Below are 19,852 nucleotides of genomic sequence, written 5' to 3' on the forward strand. Positions count from 1 at the left end.
GTGAAATTGACACTGATCACTGCCCTGCTGTTAGCTGTAGCATAGCTTCACTGTAGACTGTTTTAGCTGCGGTCTTGAACTCTGTCATACACTTGAATAATGACTTAAGCTGTATTAGTTTTTCCAATGACTCTTTAATGCAGTGCTCTGCATGAGAGCTGTTAACAGCCTGCAGCACTATTCCCTGAGATGTGTGTTTGGCACCATAATAAGCAAAAAAATATTTTTGCCCATGTGTTCAGGGAATCTGGAGATAGTCTGGGTGCACTTCAGGGGGGCCCTGAATTATGCAGAAAGGTAAAATTAGACAAACTGCTGTACTTATTTGATTAAAGTTTTGTTTAATGGTCCCAAGGTGAAGTTCTCCCGAGGTGGAGTTTTTGTGAGTAGATGAACCACGATATGCTTGTTTATATGAGGAGAAGGAACAGTCGATTCAATGTATCTGAGACAAAAAGTTACTGTGCACAACTTCACTGTTAATGCACTTTTTTCAACACAAGTGCATGCCTCCTCCTCTCTCTGTCTCTCTCACGCATGTCCCCTCTCTCTGAAAGCAACACTCTAGATTCATTACTTGCGAGATCTCCAAACCAATCTTGCACTTTCTCACAGCCCCCAACACACACACTCTCTCACTACACCCCCTCAACCCGAACAGACACACACATATTCTTCCCACCTCCTCACTGTTACCATCCATGTGTCCATGTGTCATTGGCTGTTGCTAAGTTACAGGCCCCCACCAAGTTTTAATGCAGCCAACAAAAGCTTTGCCTTTACTGCTGGTTTTGGACAGAAACTCCTTTCTTTAGGAACGCTTGGTTTTTGTTATAGCTCCACCAGCTTCCACTGCCTTGCCTTGCAATGACCTCCACCTGTCCATTCACATTCTCCCATGTTTTGTTTTTTTCTTTTTGTTTCTTTGAACTTGTTTCATTCACTCCATCTGTTCCAGAAGTGGGCCATAATGAGGTGTTATAATTGAGGAAGTAAAGAGGACGATCAGGTGTTGTTTTGGTTTAGTGACAGTTGACATGATGTGAAAGCAGAAAGTGTGCAGATCTGTTTCACCATTAATCACTACAGCATTATACAGAGATTAAGCTGCTGCACAGATTTGTACACTTAAGAACCAGCACATGGATACAAATGCATTTGCATACACACATATGCACACATCAAAATCCTGCTGATATGAGTGAACTTTGAGTGTGTGTGTATATTTGTACATGTTTGTGTGTGCCTAGCAGATTGAAGGTGCTGCTTTCGAGGTCCTTAATAACTTTCTGGGAAAGGATGCTGCAGGGATAGTTGGAGAACACACTTATACACAGACAGAAAGAGATAAAGGTACTTGCAGGTAATTTATTGTGCACTGTGGAAAAATGTTGACAAACGACATAAAGACACATTTTCCAAAGTAAAGACAGCCAGATGTCTATCCACCCAGAGATTAATGCGGACACACGCAGAAATGAAAGCAACACATTTTCCCTCTCCAGAGCACATATGCATGAAAACAGCTGCATATGTGTATATTCAAGGGTGGGAAAATCTGAGGAGTAAACTCATGAGCACACACATCCATGAACATGTTCATGCCTTTACACAGATACAGTCAATTATACACATAGGGCACTCGGTAGTGGTTCTGCAAGGAAGCTGACAGGGTAATCTATCTCCATTGTGAGGTGCAGTGTACTCTGGGAAAGCAGGCTGGACACAGCACAAGTGAGGGGCCAGGGACACACATACACACACACACACACACACACACACACACACACACACACACACACACACACACACACACACACACACACACACACACACACACACACACACACACACACACACACATCCATGCCTACTCACACTCGCAGACGCAGACATGGATAAATTGCTGCTACTGAGTGCAAAGATCACATCAGTGGATTATTTCCAATTATAATGTAATGAATGATGGCGCACAGAAGCTGGCTGAAGGTGATATAGCAACAATATATCAGCTAAAGAGCACTATATCAGTGTTTATGGCCTATACACTTGATTTATCCCGTGTTAAATGCTGAATTTAAAAGCAAATAGTCCATTTTATGCTGAAGTACCATTGATGCTGGCTGTAAAGCTTCCACAGTCCTGTGGAATTTCAGCAGTGTTTGTTAGTAACACACACGTTGGTCCAAAAATCACACTTCTCCAAAACCAATTATTGCTTGCAATTTGATTCAACTTCATATGCAAATGCCAACATTTTCACTGACAAACACACAGCAAACTTAGCCAAATATCCCCAGTAAAAGGTTGCAAATGGATACATTCATTATTGCAACCATCTGTGACTTTGTCCATTTGCAAGAGTACCAAGAACTGACACGTTCTGAATAGAAAAATATTACTCTTTGGGTTTTCAGGCTTCTTCGATTGTGTTACAATGTGGTGGCAATGTTCTTGTCTTGGTATTCTTCACCTACATGATAAATTCAAGGATACGGACATGGTGTTAATACATACAGTGGATTTTTTCTATGTAACTCGAGTGCTTCTTTAGCAGTCAGTAAGCCCTCTGATTGTGAGATCAAAGGTTGCCAGATGGAGTACAAATTACCACCACAGGCCTGTACAGTAAATTAGATCCTTTTGAAATTCATGAAGTCATAACATCACATAGCCCCGTGCAGAGGCAGTACTGACTGCCATTCTAAAGGTATCCCTCAATAGGCAATTAAGGCAGAAAAGGAGATGACATTTGCTTGCTCAGAGGTAACAATCATGCCTTGTTAAGCCAGGGATGGCAAACTGGTGGAAAGCGAATCTGAACTCATTTCTGAATCTCCGGATGTGATTTGAAAAACGATTCTCATAATCCCATCAGTGTGTGGCATTAGCAGAGCATGTGGGTCATGTCAGCAGGTGACTAAGAGGGTCTCCCGCAGGACAATGCTGTTCCTGGAAATGCTTTTTGCTCGTCTGGACACAGTAAGGTACATTCCCTGTGTTGCTAAACCCTAATAATTTTCCTCTTCCTTCTTCACATTATTATCTTGGAAATCCCTGAATATTACTTTCGCACTAACTCCTATATTAGCAGCTTTATTCCCATTTTCTGTCTTCCAATTTTAGCAGTTTTCTGTGATCATTTCTCTTTAGTCTATTTCCTTTATCTCCATCCCCTTTTAAGCCTATTTACATGCGTGTTTTGCTAATTGCCTCAGAGGGGGCTTTATTAAAAGCTGCATGTTCAAAGACCTTTCACTGTCTCACTCTTTCAGATCTGCTAATCTCAATGTCTGTGACCACTAGGAAATGTGTCATTTTGATCAAATATTCTTCTCTTTGGAGGCCATAAACATGACTGCAGTCTTTGGTTCATGAAATAATATATGGACGAAACAAAACATTGAAGCTTTACCTGGCTTTAGGGATTTTTGTTCACATTATTCTGTCTGACTGGAGAGAACAGACTTTGTCAGAAGAAATTTTGCTCTAATGGAAAGGTGGCTATGGCTCATTGCTTCTTCAAACAGGATAAACACTGAAGTGTCGCAATTGGCTGTATTTACACTAAACACATTAGTGAAGACATAAAGACACCTCCTTGTGTGCATTGATTTGGTGTGAAACAGTGAAGAAAAACAGAGCTAGAAGCGCAAAGGAGCTGACTTTAATCTTCACAGGTAGAGTGGATGTGACCTGTAAAGGGTTTTTCTCCCTTACAAAACAGACGTGTTTGGTGTCTCTCCCGTGTGAAGCTAATTACTGCTTTCCTTACAGTATTTATGGGGGTGAAAAAACTTTAAACTGTGCTTCTGTTTTATTTTCTTCAAAAGCAAAGGTACCTATTACCTTTTTTGAAGCACATAATGCATCTCTTACATTTTTTTTCAAGTAATGACCACTCTCTTTAAATAAAAGCACATCCCATCAGTATACCCAGCACTGTGGTCTCTGTCTGCTTTAAGATCTGTCATGAATGCATTGGGGAATAAACTGCCTGTTAGTAGCTGTTTGATTGTCAAATGCAAAACAGAAATCACACTGTCAAACACAATAAAGCGACTGTCAGTATGTGTTTGTGCCTTATTTTGCAAACATAAACATTTGTCACTGCCAAAGATGTCCTCTGACAGCTTTCGCGGGCACTTTCGTGGAGAGAAAAAAAAAAGATAAATAAAAAATCGACGCTGAGCTCCCCTGTATAATTACTCTAAATTGATGCCGTATGTTTTGGTTGGTATGTCTGACCTTCAGACAGAAAGAAGCCTGGTAATTATTTGTATTTAGGAAAAGCATCCCTGAAACAGTATTAACACGCGTGCAGATGGTATTGATTTTAACAGTGTGTTGCAATATGGGATTTATAGGCTTCTACAAACCTTGTTTTTATGCAGATGTATCCTGCTTAAAGGAAATGATGGAGACCCAAGTTGTGTTTGATGAAATGGGTGCTGAGTGGGTTCTGTTTGGCTCCCAAGACATTGTGCTGTTTAATGAGAGCATGCATTGGCCCAACAACCATGGTGCAACAAGGAAAAGTTTGTCTTGGACTGGTCAGAAAACTGTCTAACATGGAAATTAGCTACCAGTAGAATTATGCTAACTGGGGCAGAACAAGTTGATGCTACTATAAAAGCCATTCCCTCAGAAAATGAAAAGGTTTTAGTAGATTTGTAACCTTTAACTGACCTGTAGGTTTCACAAAGGAAACTTAAGAAATAAACCAACCAAGGCTGTCATTAAAACCACCAAAGTTAAGTCAAAGATTAGAGCCCCATTAAGAATGAGTTAAGCCAGTTAAAAGGTTTTCCAATAGCAGCTAGTAAATGTTAGTACTAAATCTGGAAGCGTTATGTGTTCATTTGTTTTTTGTCATAGTATTTCAATTGAGGTTTAGACCATGAAAATACAGAATTTATCATTAATCATGTTTCACTTTCAGGGCTGCATGGCTGTGTCTCAAGGTTTAAAACATCGATAACAACAAAATAACTTCAAAAAAATAAATCTATCAAATAACTGTCTCTATATCACTACCTTAACCAGGGTTTTCACCCTTCCCCTCAGCCCTAAACCCACAACCCAACCCCAGATGGAGGTGGTGACCACTTGCAGCCCCATGAACTAATTCCCTTCTCTAACAACCACATTTCACCATCCTAACAAACACGCGGGGCTAAGGGCAGAGGGGGTTGCATCTGGGATGCCAGATGTCGCTGATGAGCCCTCTTGAGTTGTCGGGGACTAGTCATCGAAACACTGATGAAGGACAGTGTCCTCCTGATGACCCCAGTGAAGCTCTTGGCCCTAGCCCCACATTCCATTTACATCGAGAGCTGGGGGTGGTGGGTGGCTGTCTCGGCCTCCCCTGGAGCTGGCTGGGTAGCTGGCTGGTGTCAGCAGCTCACAGCCCCACCCCACACATGGCACCTCAGTGCCCACTGCTGATTCTCCCCATTCAAATTTTAGTATCACCGTATCACCTGGTCCTTAGAACCGGACCCAACAAGGCTGCTAAGTTGGTTAGTACTCCAAAAGGTTATGTTTAGCACTCCTAGACAGCCTCTGCTTGCTTCCACAATTGAACTTTTTTTTTTTAAAACCTAGAGATGCAATTATTTGTTTATTTCCCTAGAATTAATTCAAATGCTGTGACTTCCAGTCCAAATGCTATATTGTCTCTAAGAGGAACATTTGAAGTTCATTATTCTTGTAATTTCCTCTATAAAACAAGCTCTCTACAGCAAGTTCAGGTGACTGCTTAATACCTCAAGCAAGCGATGAAAAATATGCGTGTTTCAGCATAATATCAACACATAAGGACCACCAAACTCTAAAACTCACAAAGGCTTATCAACAACATATCTGAGCCTGAAGTTTTCCTCAGAAACATCTGTACAGTTTTGAACAGAGTTCTGAGTCTTAACTCTAAAGTATTTTGGCGGAAGACAGCTAAAATATGGATGGATTCCAGATTATCAGCCATATGATTTGACAGCATTTAGATTGTATAAGACAGCCAGCCACTATAGCAGCTGGTCTAAACAGGTGGAGCTACATTGAGATGGGACAGAACTGTCAAGCTTTACTCCAGACCAAAGATACCTCAATAGCGAGCATTTGCAAAGCATTAGATTGACATTAAAACTATTGCCAATGACGATAATGTTCCAATTTGACTGGTAACAAGGGCAGACAGCTTGGATCTGTTTTCTCTTGTGTTATTAACTCTCCATAGCTGAACAAGCACACCAGTGAGTAATGGTGGGTGACTGATCGCTATCATCCTCACTGAATTACACAAAAAACCCAAATGTCCATAATTGAATAGCCTCAAAAACACACATAGTCTGGATGTGTGGGAGAGCCAAATGAGGTGTGCCTAAATGTGTTAAATAGAACAGCTATTATGCTGTAGACTCAGGCTGTGCACAGGCAAACTGGATGAGTGGGCGCATCAAATGAAGGATGTATGCATTTAAAAGCACCTTTGGTGCCAGTTCTTGCTGTGTACACACATTAGAGATACCTACAATAACACCATCATAAAACTGGCTGAGACAAGGTAAGGGATGGATGATGGAAGGTAAAACAGTCAGCTCCAAAAGCCTGAGATGTGACAACAATGGAAGTAGGGGGCTGAAAATGGATGTTAATATGAGTAAAACAATAGGAAGAGTGGTTTTTGGGATCATTATAAATTATGATTACAGTCTCCTGAGGAACTTGTCACATGAATGAAGATTCTGAGGAGGGGGAAAAGGAAGAATGGGGAAGCTGAGGTTGATATGAAGGCTAGTATGACTGCCAAATAAGGGTTGAAAGAACGAAACAGAGAAGATAAATGGCTTAGGCTGAAAGAAAATCCATTAACTACAGAGAATGATGGACAGCTATATACAAATAACACGAAACAGTGATGTTATGAGGGCAGGGATAGAGTAACAAGAGAATGGAACAATACAGTAATGATACAGAAAGATCCATTGCATTTGATGTATTCACATGAGTATAAAATTAGGAATGATGGAGTGAGTAAAAAGTGATTGGAGAGAGCGTATGACTGAGAAATCAGGTGAATAATGTTTTTCACGAGGGATATAAGATATAAAGGTAAAGCCAAGGGGAAAAATCAAGAAAAATGGAGGAACATATGTTGCAAGTCAGGAAAATGTTAAGGGAGTAGATTGTAAGTTATAGATTATCATTGTTTCTGCTCTGCGCTCCACTTAGTTAAGTTAAGGAGTGAAAATCAGTCAAAACGCTGGGAGTTTTTCTGCTTTGATGCTATAGTAAAGTCCCATTCCCTCAGAAAAAAATGCTCTGTTGGAGTCTGGTGTTAAGGGGTGAGCTGAAAGGTGGGAGCTGTTTGCAGGACTTCAGTGGTTTATGTATGCACAATGCCTTTGAATTGCCTGGAGATAAAACTGGGTTGGCTTATTATGCTACTCAGTGTCACACCATGAGTTTGGTGTAATGGTGGTGCTAAACAGATGAAGTACAGAGTTGGTTCAAGCATCCTTGTTCCACAGTGGCAAAGTCCGTCACACCTCAGAGGTTTTATCCTATTATGATTGTGATAAATTATGCTGTCAGTCAATGTAATTTGACCCAATCTGCACGATTTTTTCACCACATTTTCCAAAGGGTAAAGTGGGATGCATGTTGTCTGTGCATATTAAAAGCCAAAATGAAAAAGGACAGACACGCAGCTACTGTGTTGGAAGCCAATGGGAGAGCTGGGTTAGGATAGGCAGGCCAAAATGGCCTGTGCACTGGCCAGGTGGACCTAGTTACTAACCAGCATCTAAAAACAAACAAGCATATGACCAGTACACAGAACAACAACAGGGCAGGACCTCAAGAACCCCAAGGTTGTAACATCAGCTGTACCATAATTTTGGAAGGTCTCAGAAACAAAGGTACTAAAAATGTCACAAAATGTGAAAAACAGTAACAAGAAAGGCGAACTTATTATGATTGACCCCGTTGTTTGGTGAAATTCTGTCACATTGATAATCAAGCTCTCTGTGTTCATTTTTATGGTTCAGAACTACGCTGTAAAGCAACAATTTAAGAAAGTACAAGTAGGAAGTTGGAGCACTGCAGGATGTTTTGACATTTCTGTAGCCTGTTCAATTTCAGTATGAAATTTTGTGGTATACTTACAAGGAGCCCTGGCTCTGTTCCACCACAGCATATCATCTTCAGAGACAAACTCCATTTCACTCAAAAATGTCTCACTTAAGGTGCTGCATTTCACACATGTAGACGAGACGGAGCAGGCAAGTTTAGTTTAGACAGTAAATGAGCAATGGGAAGTCGCAACTCAGGGTGTTAAAGTGGTGTAAAAGAGAAATATAATTTTTTTTCTAACAGTCTTTGACAGAGGGGTACTTCCACATGTATTAAACAGTGTCACTATTCTGAGCACTGCACATAAACAGTGTTTGAACACTCAGATTTTTGTTTTTCTGGGGGCAACAATTATGTTTTTGTATGACAGTGATTCATTCAGACTCAAGACAACTTCCCTTATTTGATATTAAATTCACTCAAATATTGTACCTTATGAAACTAAGAGATTAAAACGACAAATGACAGAAATTCATTCAGTTTTCTGGGACTTGCTGAACTTGGAAAGCAAACACAGACCAAAGGCCAAACTACTTGTATTTTAGTACTACAAGTAGGATGAAAAGGCTATAAAAACAGTTTGGTAAATTGTAGCACTTTCAAAATTGTGTGTAAAAGACCTCATCAGATCTCACAGTGTTTGTGTGTTGGTGCATTGGAACAGGAATCAAGTTATTGTACTTCACTAAAGGCTGCTGGTCACCTTAAAAGCCCTCTGAGGCAAATTGATATTTTGGGCTGTACAAACAAGTATAGACAAGACATCAGCCACAGAGGCATCTCTAACAAGCTAAGTGTCCTGTGGTTACAAGGATAGCCAAATTAAAAAGCTGCAAAGAAAGCATTTACAGCCTTTCCCCAACAAACCATTTTTTTCACTTGCTGCATTTCATTTGTTTTTCCAATTTGCTTGATGTGAATTGCAGCCCCTTGGTCTATGTCACTGTGGCATCACTGCTGTTTTCATCTCATAAATGCCAAGCATCAAAGGTAATTCTGAAATGATCATAATGAAAAAACTCGTGTTGTTGCATCTACTACAAAGGGATTTCAAATTTTCAAGTAGTTCAAAGCATTTCTTTCCTTCATGAGTTTCAGCCTCACTCACTACCTGTTGCCTGGTCCTCAGTGACACCCCCTTTGTGTCATCTTCAATTAATTGCTTGTTTCATCCTGTGTTTCAGTTGCTCCGTTCCCAGTGGAGGATAATGGAACGGCTTTGGATCTCTTTGCTGTTGCTGGCAGCAGCATGCAAGGGGCAGCCGTGTCCGAAACGCTGTATGTGCCAGAGCCTTTCCCCATCGCTCGCCATCCTCTGCTCCAAAACAGGCTTGCTGTTTGTTCCTGCTGCCATTGACCGACGCACCGTGGAGCTTCGGCTTCAGGAGAACTTTATAACAGGTGACATAAGTGCCAGTATTTTCCCATGTGTTGTCTTTTTGTGAATAGAGAGAGGGCTTGTTGACACCAGAGGGATACTGGTGAGGGAACATAAAATTACTACCTACGGATAAAAGCAGGTCTTAACAGTTGGATTGTTATAATACAGATCACCAGGCAACATTGTTCAGGTAACCAGTATGAGTTGCACCAAAATCTAGCCAAAAGGAAGGCCATAACTCAGCTACTGCTTAACATGGAAAGGCACATTTGATTCAGTAAAGGGAGTATTTAAACATAAGTGCAGGAGCATGTTAGAGGATGTATGTTGGGCTTTAAAGTCCACATGCCAAGAAAGGCATTCATTCATGCCATATTTCTTCTTGGTTTGTTTCTTTATGACTGTATTTCTAAGACTCATTAATCTAAATTTCATAATTTGAAACTTTTTTTTGGTGCCTTAGTCTAGCAAATCTTATTCATCACCTCGTTTAATCAGAGTCCTCTGGGATACTTTGTGTGAAATGTACTTATTTCTGAGAACTGGAGTGCTGCTTTATCCTTTTTTTTATTATAATCTGGATTCCCATTAGCTCTCACCAAGGCAGGCAACTAATCTTCCCAGGCTTGACTTAAAAGAAATCTTGTTCTATAGTCAACCAAAACAGAGACACACATCCTGAAAATAGCTTTCACATGGTCTGGAAAGATAAAAAGAAAGGCCATTGGCAAAATCACACAGATGCAGTTATTTAAGGCACGTCGTTAGCATCCTTTCAATATCAGCGCGGCTACTGGGCAAGAGCGTGTGATTTTGCATTCAGTTAGGTAGAATATAGAGTAAGTCTGCTGTCAAAAGAAGGTCCTTAGTGTTTGGTGCTTTAAGTTTACAGAATTATTCATTGAGCAGTAGGAGAGTGAGGGATTAAGCATGCACTTTTTCATGTATGTAAAATCGTGAATTATTTATTTTACAGCAGTGCATTGTCTGCCTAAACAATATTATCCAAAACATTCAATCAGCTTAAACCCTGATTTGCAAAATGTTGGGACACTGTGTAAAGGCCCTTCCACTGAATGAATGCAGAGACAAACTGTGTTCACAATTTGTTTTTTAATTCTTTTTTTGAGTGACTTTTGGTCAGTGCAGTGAACTTCAAGACCATGTCATGCCTGTTTTTAATGCATTACATTATTTTCTAATACCCTGAAGATGGTGTTTGTTTTCCTTCTATTTTTAATTCATCAAGATTTTTGGCCTTTTTTTTGTAATAAAAATGTGTAACATAGTTGACAAGTTTCCCACACTTCAAGGAATTGAACACTCAGAATTTCTATTTATTTACTTATTATTAGTAGTAGTAGTAGTAATAGTAGTATTGTTAAAATTATTATTAATTTATTTATTTTTGTTTTATTTATTTTTGAATGATCTGCTCACACAATCCTCACAGAGAAGCTCCTCCCATCTTTACTTCCAAGGGACTCACTATTTAAAATACCCTTTCTGTTGCCAGTCATGTTCCAACCTCGTGCCGATTGGCCTTTCAAGTAGGTCTGTGTGACCTTGGTGACTCAAGGGGATTTTTCAACCATTGTACAAGCTTTTCAGTGTTTTGTTTCGCTATCGTTATACATTAAAGGGTTCAATTTTTTTTTTTTTTTTTGAATCAGTGGTTACTGTTTCTACCTATATTTTAAACAGCATCCTAAATTTGTTGTGTTTGGGGTTATACTGACTTGACATTACAGTTTATATTCCGATATTAATTTCTTATTTGCTCCTCTTGTCAATCCCAGGCTATTATTATAAAGTTATGCCCACATGTATCTGCCCACATAAGGCTCGCTTGATAAAAAAAGCGACTTTGACTTTTGCTTATTCCCAGCTGTCCGAAGAAAGGACTTCGCCAACATGACCAGCTTGCTACATCTGACTCTGTCCAGAAACACCATTAGTCAGATTCTCCCTTCAGCTTTCAGTGACCTGCGGCGACTCAGAGCACTCCACTTAGACTCTAACAGATTAACTGTGGTAAAGGTAAGTCTGATGGATGTATGGCTGAATTGATAAATGATGCTGTGATGTAATTAGTAGTGAGACAGAGCATTGAACAGATGAACAGTTCCCAGGAGTCTCACAACAAAATAAAGTTTAAGACTGGCATTGAGTAGACAACAAGAAGCAGAACAGAACAGTAGAAAAAGAAATACAAACCTGAGATGACATGATAAGATAAGTCATACATTTTGATTCTTTCTTATCTATTTAAGGATGATCATTTCAAAGGCCTGACCAACCTACGTCACCTGATCTTGGCTAACAACCAGCTCCATGCCATAGCTCCTCATGCCTTTGATGATTTCCTGTCCACACTAGAGGATCTTGACCTCAGCTACAACAACCTTGCAGAGGTGCCCTGGGATACTATTGGGCGCCTTACCAATGTTAATACTCTAAATATGGATCATAACCTCATAGAAAACGTACCTCAAGGGGTATTTACCAACCTACACAAGCTGGCCAGGTAAATATAAAAGGATAAAAGATATACTGTGCCTGGAGATACATCATGTATCTGCATAATGGCCTCCATACTGACTAACTGTTTATACTGCTGTACATTTAATGATGATGAATCTCTTTGCCCCTGTCTTCTGTTGCCCATCCTTCAACTATCCTCTCCCCCCCTCCTTTCACAGGCTTGACATGACGTCCAATAAGCTAAAGAAAATCCCCCCAGACCCATTATTTCTCAGAATCCCTGTTTATGCCAAATCCAAAGGCTCCCCCCTTTCCTCGCTGGTGTTGAGTTTTGGTGGCAACCCTCTTCACTGTAACTGTGAACTTCTGTGGTTAAGAAGACTGACAAGAGAAGATGACCTTGAGACATGCGCCTCTCCTCCTGACCTCAGTGCCAAATACTTCTGGACGATACCTGAAGAGGTTATGTTCTGAGTTTTGTAATTTTTCTTTGAGGGAAATTAATTGTGGGGCATTTTATCTTTCTTAATTAAAATATTGTTCTTTCATCCCCAGAGCAGTAAGTTTAGTGTACACTTTTAATTGTATGAAAATCAGTTTTGTGTATTAAAGATGTGCTTAGAATATACTTTTCTCATGCTCAAACTGTTGAAACAGCATCTGAAAAGGCCATTATAGGTATAATATTCCTAGTTTTTGTCAACTAAAAGTTGTATAACCTGACAGCAAAGTAGGGCACAAGGTGTGTTTTCAGTGTAACATCAGTCACACCAGCGGGGTGTCATGTGCCATAAAAGTCATAAATGTCAATAGGCAGGAAACGGCTTTTAAATGACAATTTCAGCCATTACATTTAACTTTGTCCTTGCATGTGGAATTTCACTCCTCCCATCGTGCCAATATATGCTCTCAAAGTGCACAGTCTATGCTGTAACTATGGTAATGAGCAACAGCAGAATGGTGAGTGCATCTTCACATTAAGAGATGTTGTGCTGCTGTTGGTCTCTGGCTGGAGGTTTTTGGCCAGTGCAGCATTTAAGTAGGAATCCTCCTGAGGTAAAGCTGGTATGGGAGGAGGTAGCAGTGAGTGTGCCCTCATCTTCTGGCATTAGTATAATTGCTGCACAATGCCAGAAGTATTATAGCTCAAAAGGCAAGGAAATAGAAACTTGCCTTTACCCATCCTGTGAGATGTCCCAGTATTTGGTTTGAACCCTCCTGGGTGCCTCTGTGTTTACTAAGGAGATTGGAAAACTGTCATCTAATACCTCCTTTTCTTAATGATGCACCTCAGCCAGGGATCATGACACCATGAGTGCAAAGACAGGTTTGGACATGTATCCTTTGCAAAAGTAACAATACCATGCTGGGCGCACTCTTTAAAATTGTCCCCCCTTTACTTTCAACGTGTACTGTATTGGGTCTCCTAAACTGAATCTTTGAATTAAGCTGGAGAAGAGGGCTCATTTTCTTATAATGGTCATGTGACTTTAAACAAATACAGCTGTAAATATGATGATGTAAATACCTGGTGTCTGAGCTTGTGTTTTTATTTTTTCTTTCTAGGAGTTTATCTGTGACCCACCAGTTCTGACCCGTAAGTCACCTCATACTGTAGCGATGGAAGGCCAGCCTGCCAGCCTCAAGTGCAAAGCAAATGGTGACCCAGAACCAGAAGTCCATTGGATCAGCCCTGAAGGGCGACTCATATCTAATGGCTCAAGGTATTGCTATTTTTTCGTCAGAATTCCTCTCACTAGAGGAAACTTTGAGGCCTATAGATTATGTTTTTTCATAAAATTTGAAGTCAAGCTCTTACTTAAGGGAAGATAAATTATCCTCTGAGAGCACTACTCTACATTTAATTGTGTAGAAACCCGACAACCCAGTTGGTTAGTGAAAGAAAAAAAGGGGTTGTGTAAATGTTATTCTGTGGCTCATAGCTATGTGTAATTATGACACCAAATTAAAAAAGACAGTGTCTTATGTAATATTTGTCTTGGCTGTAGTAAGAGGGTGTGAGTATGTGACTCATGTTGGCATCTTCTGAATATGGATTAAAGGGTTTTTAATGAGGTCACCTCTTTATCACATTTCCATCAGATAACAGCGCTGGCATACATTTAAACTACATCACCAGATACAAAATTTCTGATGGTCCTTTTTATTTGGGATGTCAAAGAAACTAAGGACTGTTGCATCTTCCCAAGCACAGTTTGGGTTGGCCTGTACTTAAAGCCCACAGCCAGTAGGCAACATTACCCCACAGCCTGGCAGTCAGTGCATTGATTCTGGATGGAGTGACTGGATGGATGCTGGTGTTGATGGTTGGCATTAGCATTGAGTGCTTCAGGCAGCAATGCACAGGTGCTGCTAAATGGGCTAATAAGGAGAACACTGATTAGTGATTAGCTCCTGTGCGGCTGACAGGGGAAGAGGGCTTACGTGATTGTGGTGTGAACCAGATGGAAGTTAAATTTAAAACCATCATTTTGTTAGCAAAGGGGAATGTGTCTTTGTTCATTGAACTAGATGGCATGCAGAATGGCCTGGCTTATTTGAATATAAATTTCTTGCCGTGCCAAAAGTAGTTGCAGCCCGCTCTTGTGAGAATTAAAAATCTGAGCCTAATTCAATGGCTTGGAGCCAACACATGTGACTTTGAGAGAGAGAAAAATATTAAAAATTAAAGATAAAACGAAGCAAAGATGAAAAGAAAATATGCCTAAACTTTTGTAACCCCCTCTGTATGTGCTTTTTACTTTGTTGTGACACTTCATTCTTAATCTATTTATGAATGATTGTTAATACAATTATGACATTTCTTTCAGAACTTTGGTTTTCCCTAATGGAAGCTTGGAGATCAATGTCACTTCCCTGAAGGATTCAGGAAACTTCACCTGCATTGCCTCAAATGCAGCAGGCGAATCTACCGGAAGGGTGGAGCTAGTTGTCACGGCTATGCCCCACCTGGCAAATAGCACGAGTCGTAGCCGAGACCCATCCTCTGAACCTGCCCCCTCGGACATCCTAACCTCATCGAAGGTTGCGCTGCCTAACAACGAGACAAGAAGTGGAGATCGGAGGGTATCGTTGGTTGAGCTGACAGGAAACTCTGCGCTCATAAGATGGAGCAGTCAGACTCAGACATCTGGAGTCAGGATGTTCCAGGTCCAGTACAACAGCTCCGGGGATGACACACTGGTGTACAGGTCTGTCTAGCTTTCAATATATTATCTGCTGTCTTTAAGTTTTCTGCATCAATCAATGACTTGATTTTCTAAAAGCTTGCAGGTGAAAAGTTGATAAAAAGCTGGTGTTTGTGAGTTTATCTAGAGAAATCAGCCCCTGCAATAGGAGCCAAAGCTGATGATAAACTGTACAAATGAAGATCAGCCAGTCACCCAGTGAAAGTCTATTCAACTGAAATAATAAAGACAGCTGTAGTTGAGGGGAGCCATTGTCTGGATCATTGAATGCCTGGTCTGCATGTGACAAGCTTGGCTGTTAAGTTTTAATGTCTGTCTGTCAGTTTGGTTTGCAGTAAGTTGTTACTGCTATTTGTCGTCCCTGAATGAGACGTTTTTTCTGTGTACTCTTGGGGTTGACTTGACAAGGATCTTGAACGACATTTCCTTTTATGGGGCAGTGCCCACAAGCTAGTTCAGACAGGCAACTCAAGCTGCACTAATCTCACATTTACGATGCATCATTCTCACAATCACCTGACAAACATGTTCTCCCAATTAGGCGGTCTATTTAAGATCCAAGGTTTCCAAGCCTTGCCTCTGCTTTGCTAATGCAATGGCTATCCTGCACCAATTATTCACTTAATCCTTCATCTTCACTACCTCTCCAGCATCCACCTGCAGTCCCTAATGAAGAGGTCCTTAGATATGATCTCACCACTGCTAAGTTTATGCCCAAAATATAAATTTGCACAGACTTTGGAGCCTAAATAATGAATATAAACAATATTCTGCTGCATTAATTAAGCTTTTGCAAATACAACATGAGTGATGCTCTGAAACAACTTGATCACATTTTAATGACCTGTCCCTGTTTCAGTAGGACTTCTAAAATATTACAATATTTGGTTACATCTAAAGTGTAAAATATGGACAATGGTAGATTTTGCCTCTGAGAACTTGTTCCATTCTTACCGTCCAAAACAAATGAAATCAGAATCAGGATTTGATAAGAACAGGAATTAATGAGCAGAACCAGTTTTGTACGTCCATCAACTAAACATGTAAGTTTCCTGAATTTTGGGCAAAATTTGGGATATAAGTATTAAAGGGGGGAACAGTCCTTTTTTTAAGATTAATGCTTTCCCCCAGTTGTAGCTCTGCATGATTTACAGCTAAAATAAATCCATATTTTTTCTCATACTGCTGTTTGGCCTCTGTCTGAAATGCTTAATTTTGCCAGTGTCTGTTTAAAGGCTCACCATCCTATAGACCCTCTTCCCTCTGAAGGCCTAAATCTTGTGCTATTCGTAGTTTACATTTAGGGATTTCTACAACAAGTAATATGAAGCTAGTTCGAAAATGTTTGTGTTTGGTGTGAGCATCCAGCATTGCTACTTTATATCTATGTAAAGTGTTGGAAAGCATAACAATCCTCTTTAAAGCAAAGTAGTCCCTGCTGATTCTAAAACAAGTTGCAGAATTTGTGTTGTACAAACGATATCATTGAAAGGAACCTTGTGCTGTGCACACTGTTTGAACAGGTAAAGAGGAATATGTGTTGCAAGTCGAGTAAACCCTACGACTATCATGAGAGGATGATGGACTTCTGTTGACCTGTGCAAAACTGGCACGATCACTGCCTTACTCACTTGGCAAGCTTGATGAAGCCCAGTTTATTTTCAGGAGGAGTTTTTATATGTTGTGAAGTTGTCATGGAAACAGGTTAGGAAAGCCTCTCAGATCTTGTAATGAGTAATCAGCAGCACTGATACTATCTCCATGTACAGCAGAGCATTTGTTCTACTGCATCAGTGCTGCAATGAATTGGCAAAGTACCACTGGCCTTCTTGGACTTTATAAATAGCTGCAAGTGTGATTCTGTAGAGGGGATTGTTTTGAAAGAAAAGTGTGTTTGTAAGTATTCCTGTCTGATTGATCCATGCTAGCTGGAGAGTTAGAGCTGATCTAAAATGGTCAAAAAGACAATGCTTGTATGTGGGGAGGAAGACTGTACTGAAAGTGATTATGATGTTATTTCCAACCTCAGGAGGCCGCTCATCTTTTTAAACAGTGGAGCTAACAATGGGAGACAAGCAGCTTCTTACCATTCTAAGCATGGCAACAGCTCCCCTGCTTAGCAACTGTCCGTCTGCACCTGCCTGTTCAAGGTTGGATGCAGTTAGTGGGCACAGCAGCCCTGCAGGTACAAAACACACTTGTTACTTGTCAAGTGCAGGTGTGTGAAGATGAGTGGATGTGTGTGAGTTTGTGTGGGTAGCTGTGAAGCTTTCTTTGAAACTCACATCATCAAGCATATTGTCTGGTTGTTGGCAATGCTAATTGGACTGTAAGCCAAGAACTTCAGGCCCCAAAAAGAAAGAAGCAAAAAGAAAGTAAAAAGTAATGACCAGCAGTAAGTATTTAAATTCAATGCACATACTGAGAAGGTGATTTATGTTCCCATGTTCAATCCTCCTTTATCTTAAGCAAAAAAGCAACCCATTCAAAATGTATTCACCTTCCACACCTTTGTTTCAGTAATTTGTCCTGGAACCCTTCTCAAGAACTCCTGGGTCCAGCTTAACAGTTGAATCCCCTGGATTTTTGTGAAGCATCTCCCACTTTTAATGCTATTGTAAACTGCTTTTATGCACTAGTTTTATTTATTTGTGATAAAGATTAATGCAGCATGTATTTACCTTTAATTAAATACTTAATACAAATCTGATAACAACACAATATGAAACAGCTTACAAATTTAGAGGATCTAAACTCAAAAGAGGGAAATAAGGCTGGTGGCAATATTTGATAAGGCACAAGAGACAGAAACAGAGATTCTCAAAAGTTTTCATACTGAAAAGGAAAATCAAAGAACGAAATAAACAAATAATATTTTCTGAACATATTTTCAATAGTACAATTTAATCAGGGTAGATTAAACACAACAAATACATGTTTTGCTCAATAGTTCAGATTCTCTCAAGTACAGTACTTTCAACACAAGAAAACTCAAGATGTGCTTCTTCAATTACCCTTTAATTATGAATGTTTGAATCATTGAACATCTGTTAAATTCAACAAATCTTTTCTTTTCCTTTAAAAGCCTGAAAGTCTATGTGGATAGAAAATAATTTCTTTTTCAAAGTTTCCTATCTGTATAGTAGAAGATGTGGTATGTGGTATGGAAAATTATTCCAATGTGTAGATTCAGATATGCTCCCAGTTTCAGCTTGTCATCTCTCCATGTCAGAAAAGGAACCTAAAAAACATTGGCCTGCATAAAAATAAGGCACAGACTTAACTGCTTATGAGCAAAATAAATAAGTAAACACAAGTTAACAAATAGTTAAAACAAATAACTGTTAGGTTTGAATAAAACATAAAACCACACTATGTACTACGTGCAGACAGTACATATGGTGGACAGCATGGCTCCGCCTTTTACCTTTGTGCAATTTTGAAGCCAAAGTCAAAGCTACCGGCAGCACATAACTAAAGCTAGTGTTCTCTTACGAGACAAATAAAATGACAACTGGCAAAAGAGATATCTCAATGTATATAAAACATCTCGGGTTCTTGTGATTCTCACTAAAGATTTTATTCAATGAAAGGTTGATGGGAATACTAATGCTTGCTAAGCTATTATAACACATAAGCACAAATGAAAGCCTAATCACCTCAGTAACTGAGACACCAAGCAATAACACACAAGTGTGATAGCTTTGTCTGAATTGGTTTTCTATTAACAAAATATTTAAATACAAATAAACGAACAAGACCCTCTTTTAATAATAATGAAATAATGAAAAGTTGGAGCTCATAACCAGACAACAATACCCCTACATGGGCAATGAAAGACCAGCTCCTATTCAACGCAAAAAATAAAAAAAGAAAATACCTTGTGTTTTGCCTGTAGTAACACGGCAGCGATGAGCAGCAGGATCCACTGCAACTATTTAAAGCAACATATTTAACTGTTAATTATTTATACATTTTAACAGGTTAATTCATTCTTCTTAACATGAACTTGACCATGACAAAAGACTATTATTCAGGCATCTTATGGGCAGCATGGAAAACTGTATCTGAAATAAACTGAGATCTATCAAGTTATTACATGAGCAAAAATAAATAAATAAATAAAAGTAAAAAAACGATACACATCCTTGAGTGAGTCCATGTCCAGTTCCTCTTCTGTCTTTCTTCAGTCAATATCCATTAGGGAGGGTGATGCACAATGCCATGAAGAGCAAGGAGGCAAGGGAGGATAAAAGGGGGAGATGGTAAGTGCTGCGAAGAGGAAAAACTGAGGAAACAAGAACAGAAGTGTAAAATACTTTTGTCATAAAGAGAGGTTAGGACTGAACACACCTATTCAGCTCTTTCGTCATTACTTCTGATATCAAGTGATGTGTTTTTGTGGCTTGAGCAATATTGCAGGTGAGAACTGATAGAAAAGGGATGCTCCCTTTGTGCTGTATGAAAGTAAACAGCCTTAAGACACAGAATGAATACTGAAGGCACTGCACAAGTGTTATATTTCTGCTTTGAGAGAAATACTCTGTCCAGAGCATCCAGATCCCAGAGTCTCATGATCGTTACACTGCCCTTGGTGTCCTCTTTATTCTAGTTTTATTTAAGTAAGCAGCTCAATTCAGAA

At 39.7% G+C, this 19,852-nt stretch overlaps 1 protein-coding gene across 3 annotated transcripts in view; it reads left to right on the forward strand.

Moving 5' to 3' along the window:
* LOC141797761 (leucine-rich repeat and fibronectin type III domain-containing protein 1-like protein) overlaps positions 1–19,852 on the forward strand; it is a 429,138-nt gene that overhangs the window by 332,367 nt on the left and 76,919 nt on the right. For all 3 annotated transcript variants that reach the window (XM_074679444.1, XM_074679445.1, XM_074679443.1), the window contains 6 exons: positions 9,321–9,537; positions 11,406–11,557; positions 11,791–12,044; positions 12,220–12,463; positions 13,568–13,725; positions 14,833–15,213. In XM_074679444.1, the coding sequence (XP_074535545.1) occupies positions 9,345–9,537; positions 11,406–11,557; positions 11,791–12,044; positions 12,220–12,463; positions 13,568–13,725; positions 14,833–15,213 (1,382 nt within the window). In that variant the 5' untranslated portion in view covers positions 9,321–9,344. The remainder of the gene's footprint in view (positions 1–9,320; positions 9,538–11,405; positions 11,558–11,790; positions 12,045–12,219; positions 12,464–13,567; positions 13,726–14,832; positions 15,214–19,852) is intronic.

The sequence above is a fragment of the Halichoeres trimaculatus genome, unplaced genomic scaffold (genome assembly GCF_033239565.1).
Source record: "Halichoeres trimaculatus isolate MK-OKI-2021-1 unplaced genomic scaffold, fHalTri1.1 fHalTri1_scaffold_9, whole genome shotgun sequence".
Taxonomy (NCBI): domain Eukaryota; kingdom Metazoa; phylum Chordata; class Actinopteri; order Labriformes; family Labridae; genus Halichoeres; species Halichoeres trimaculatus.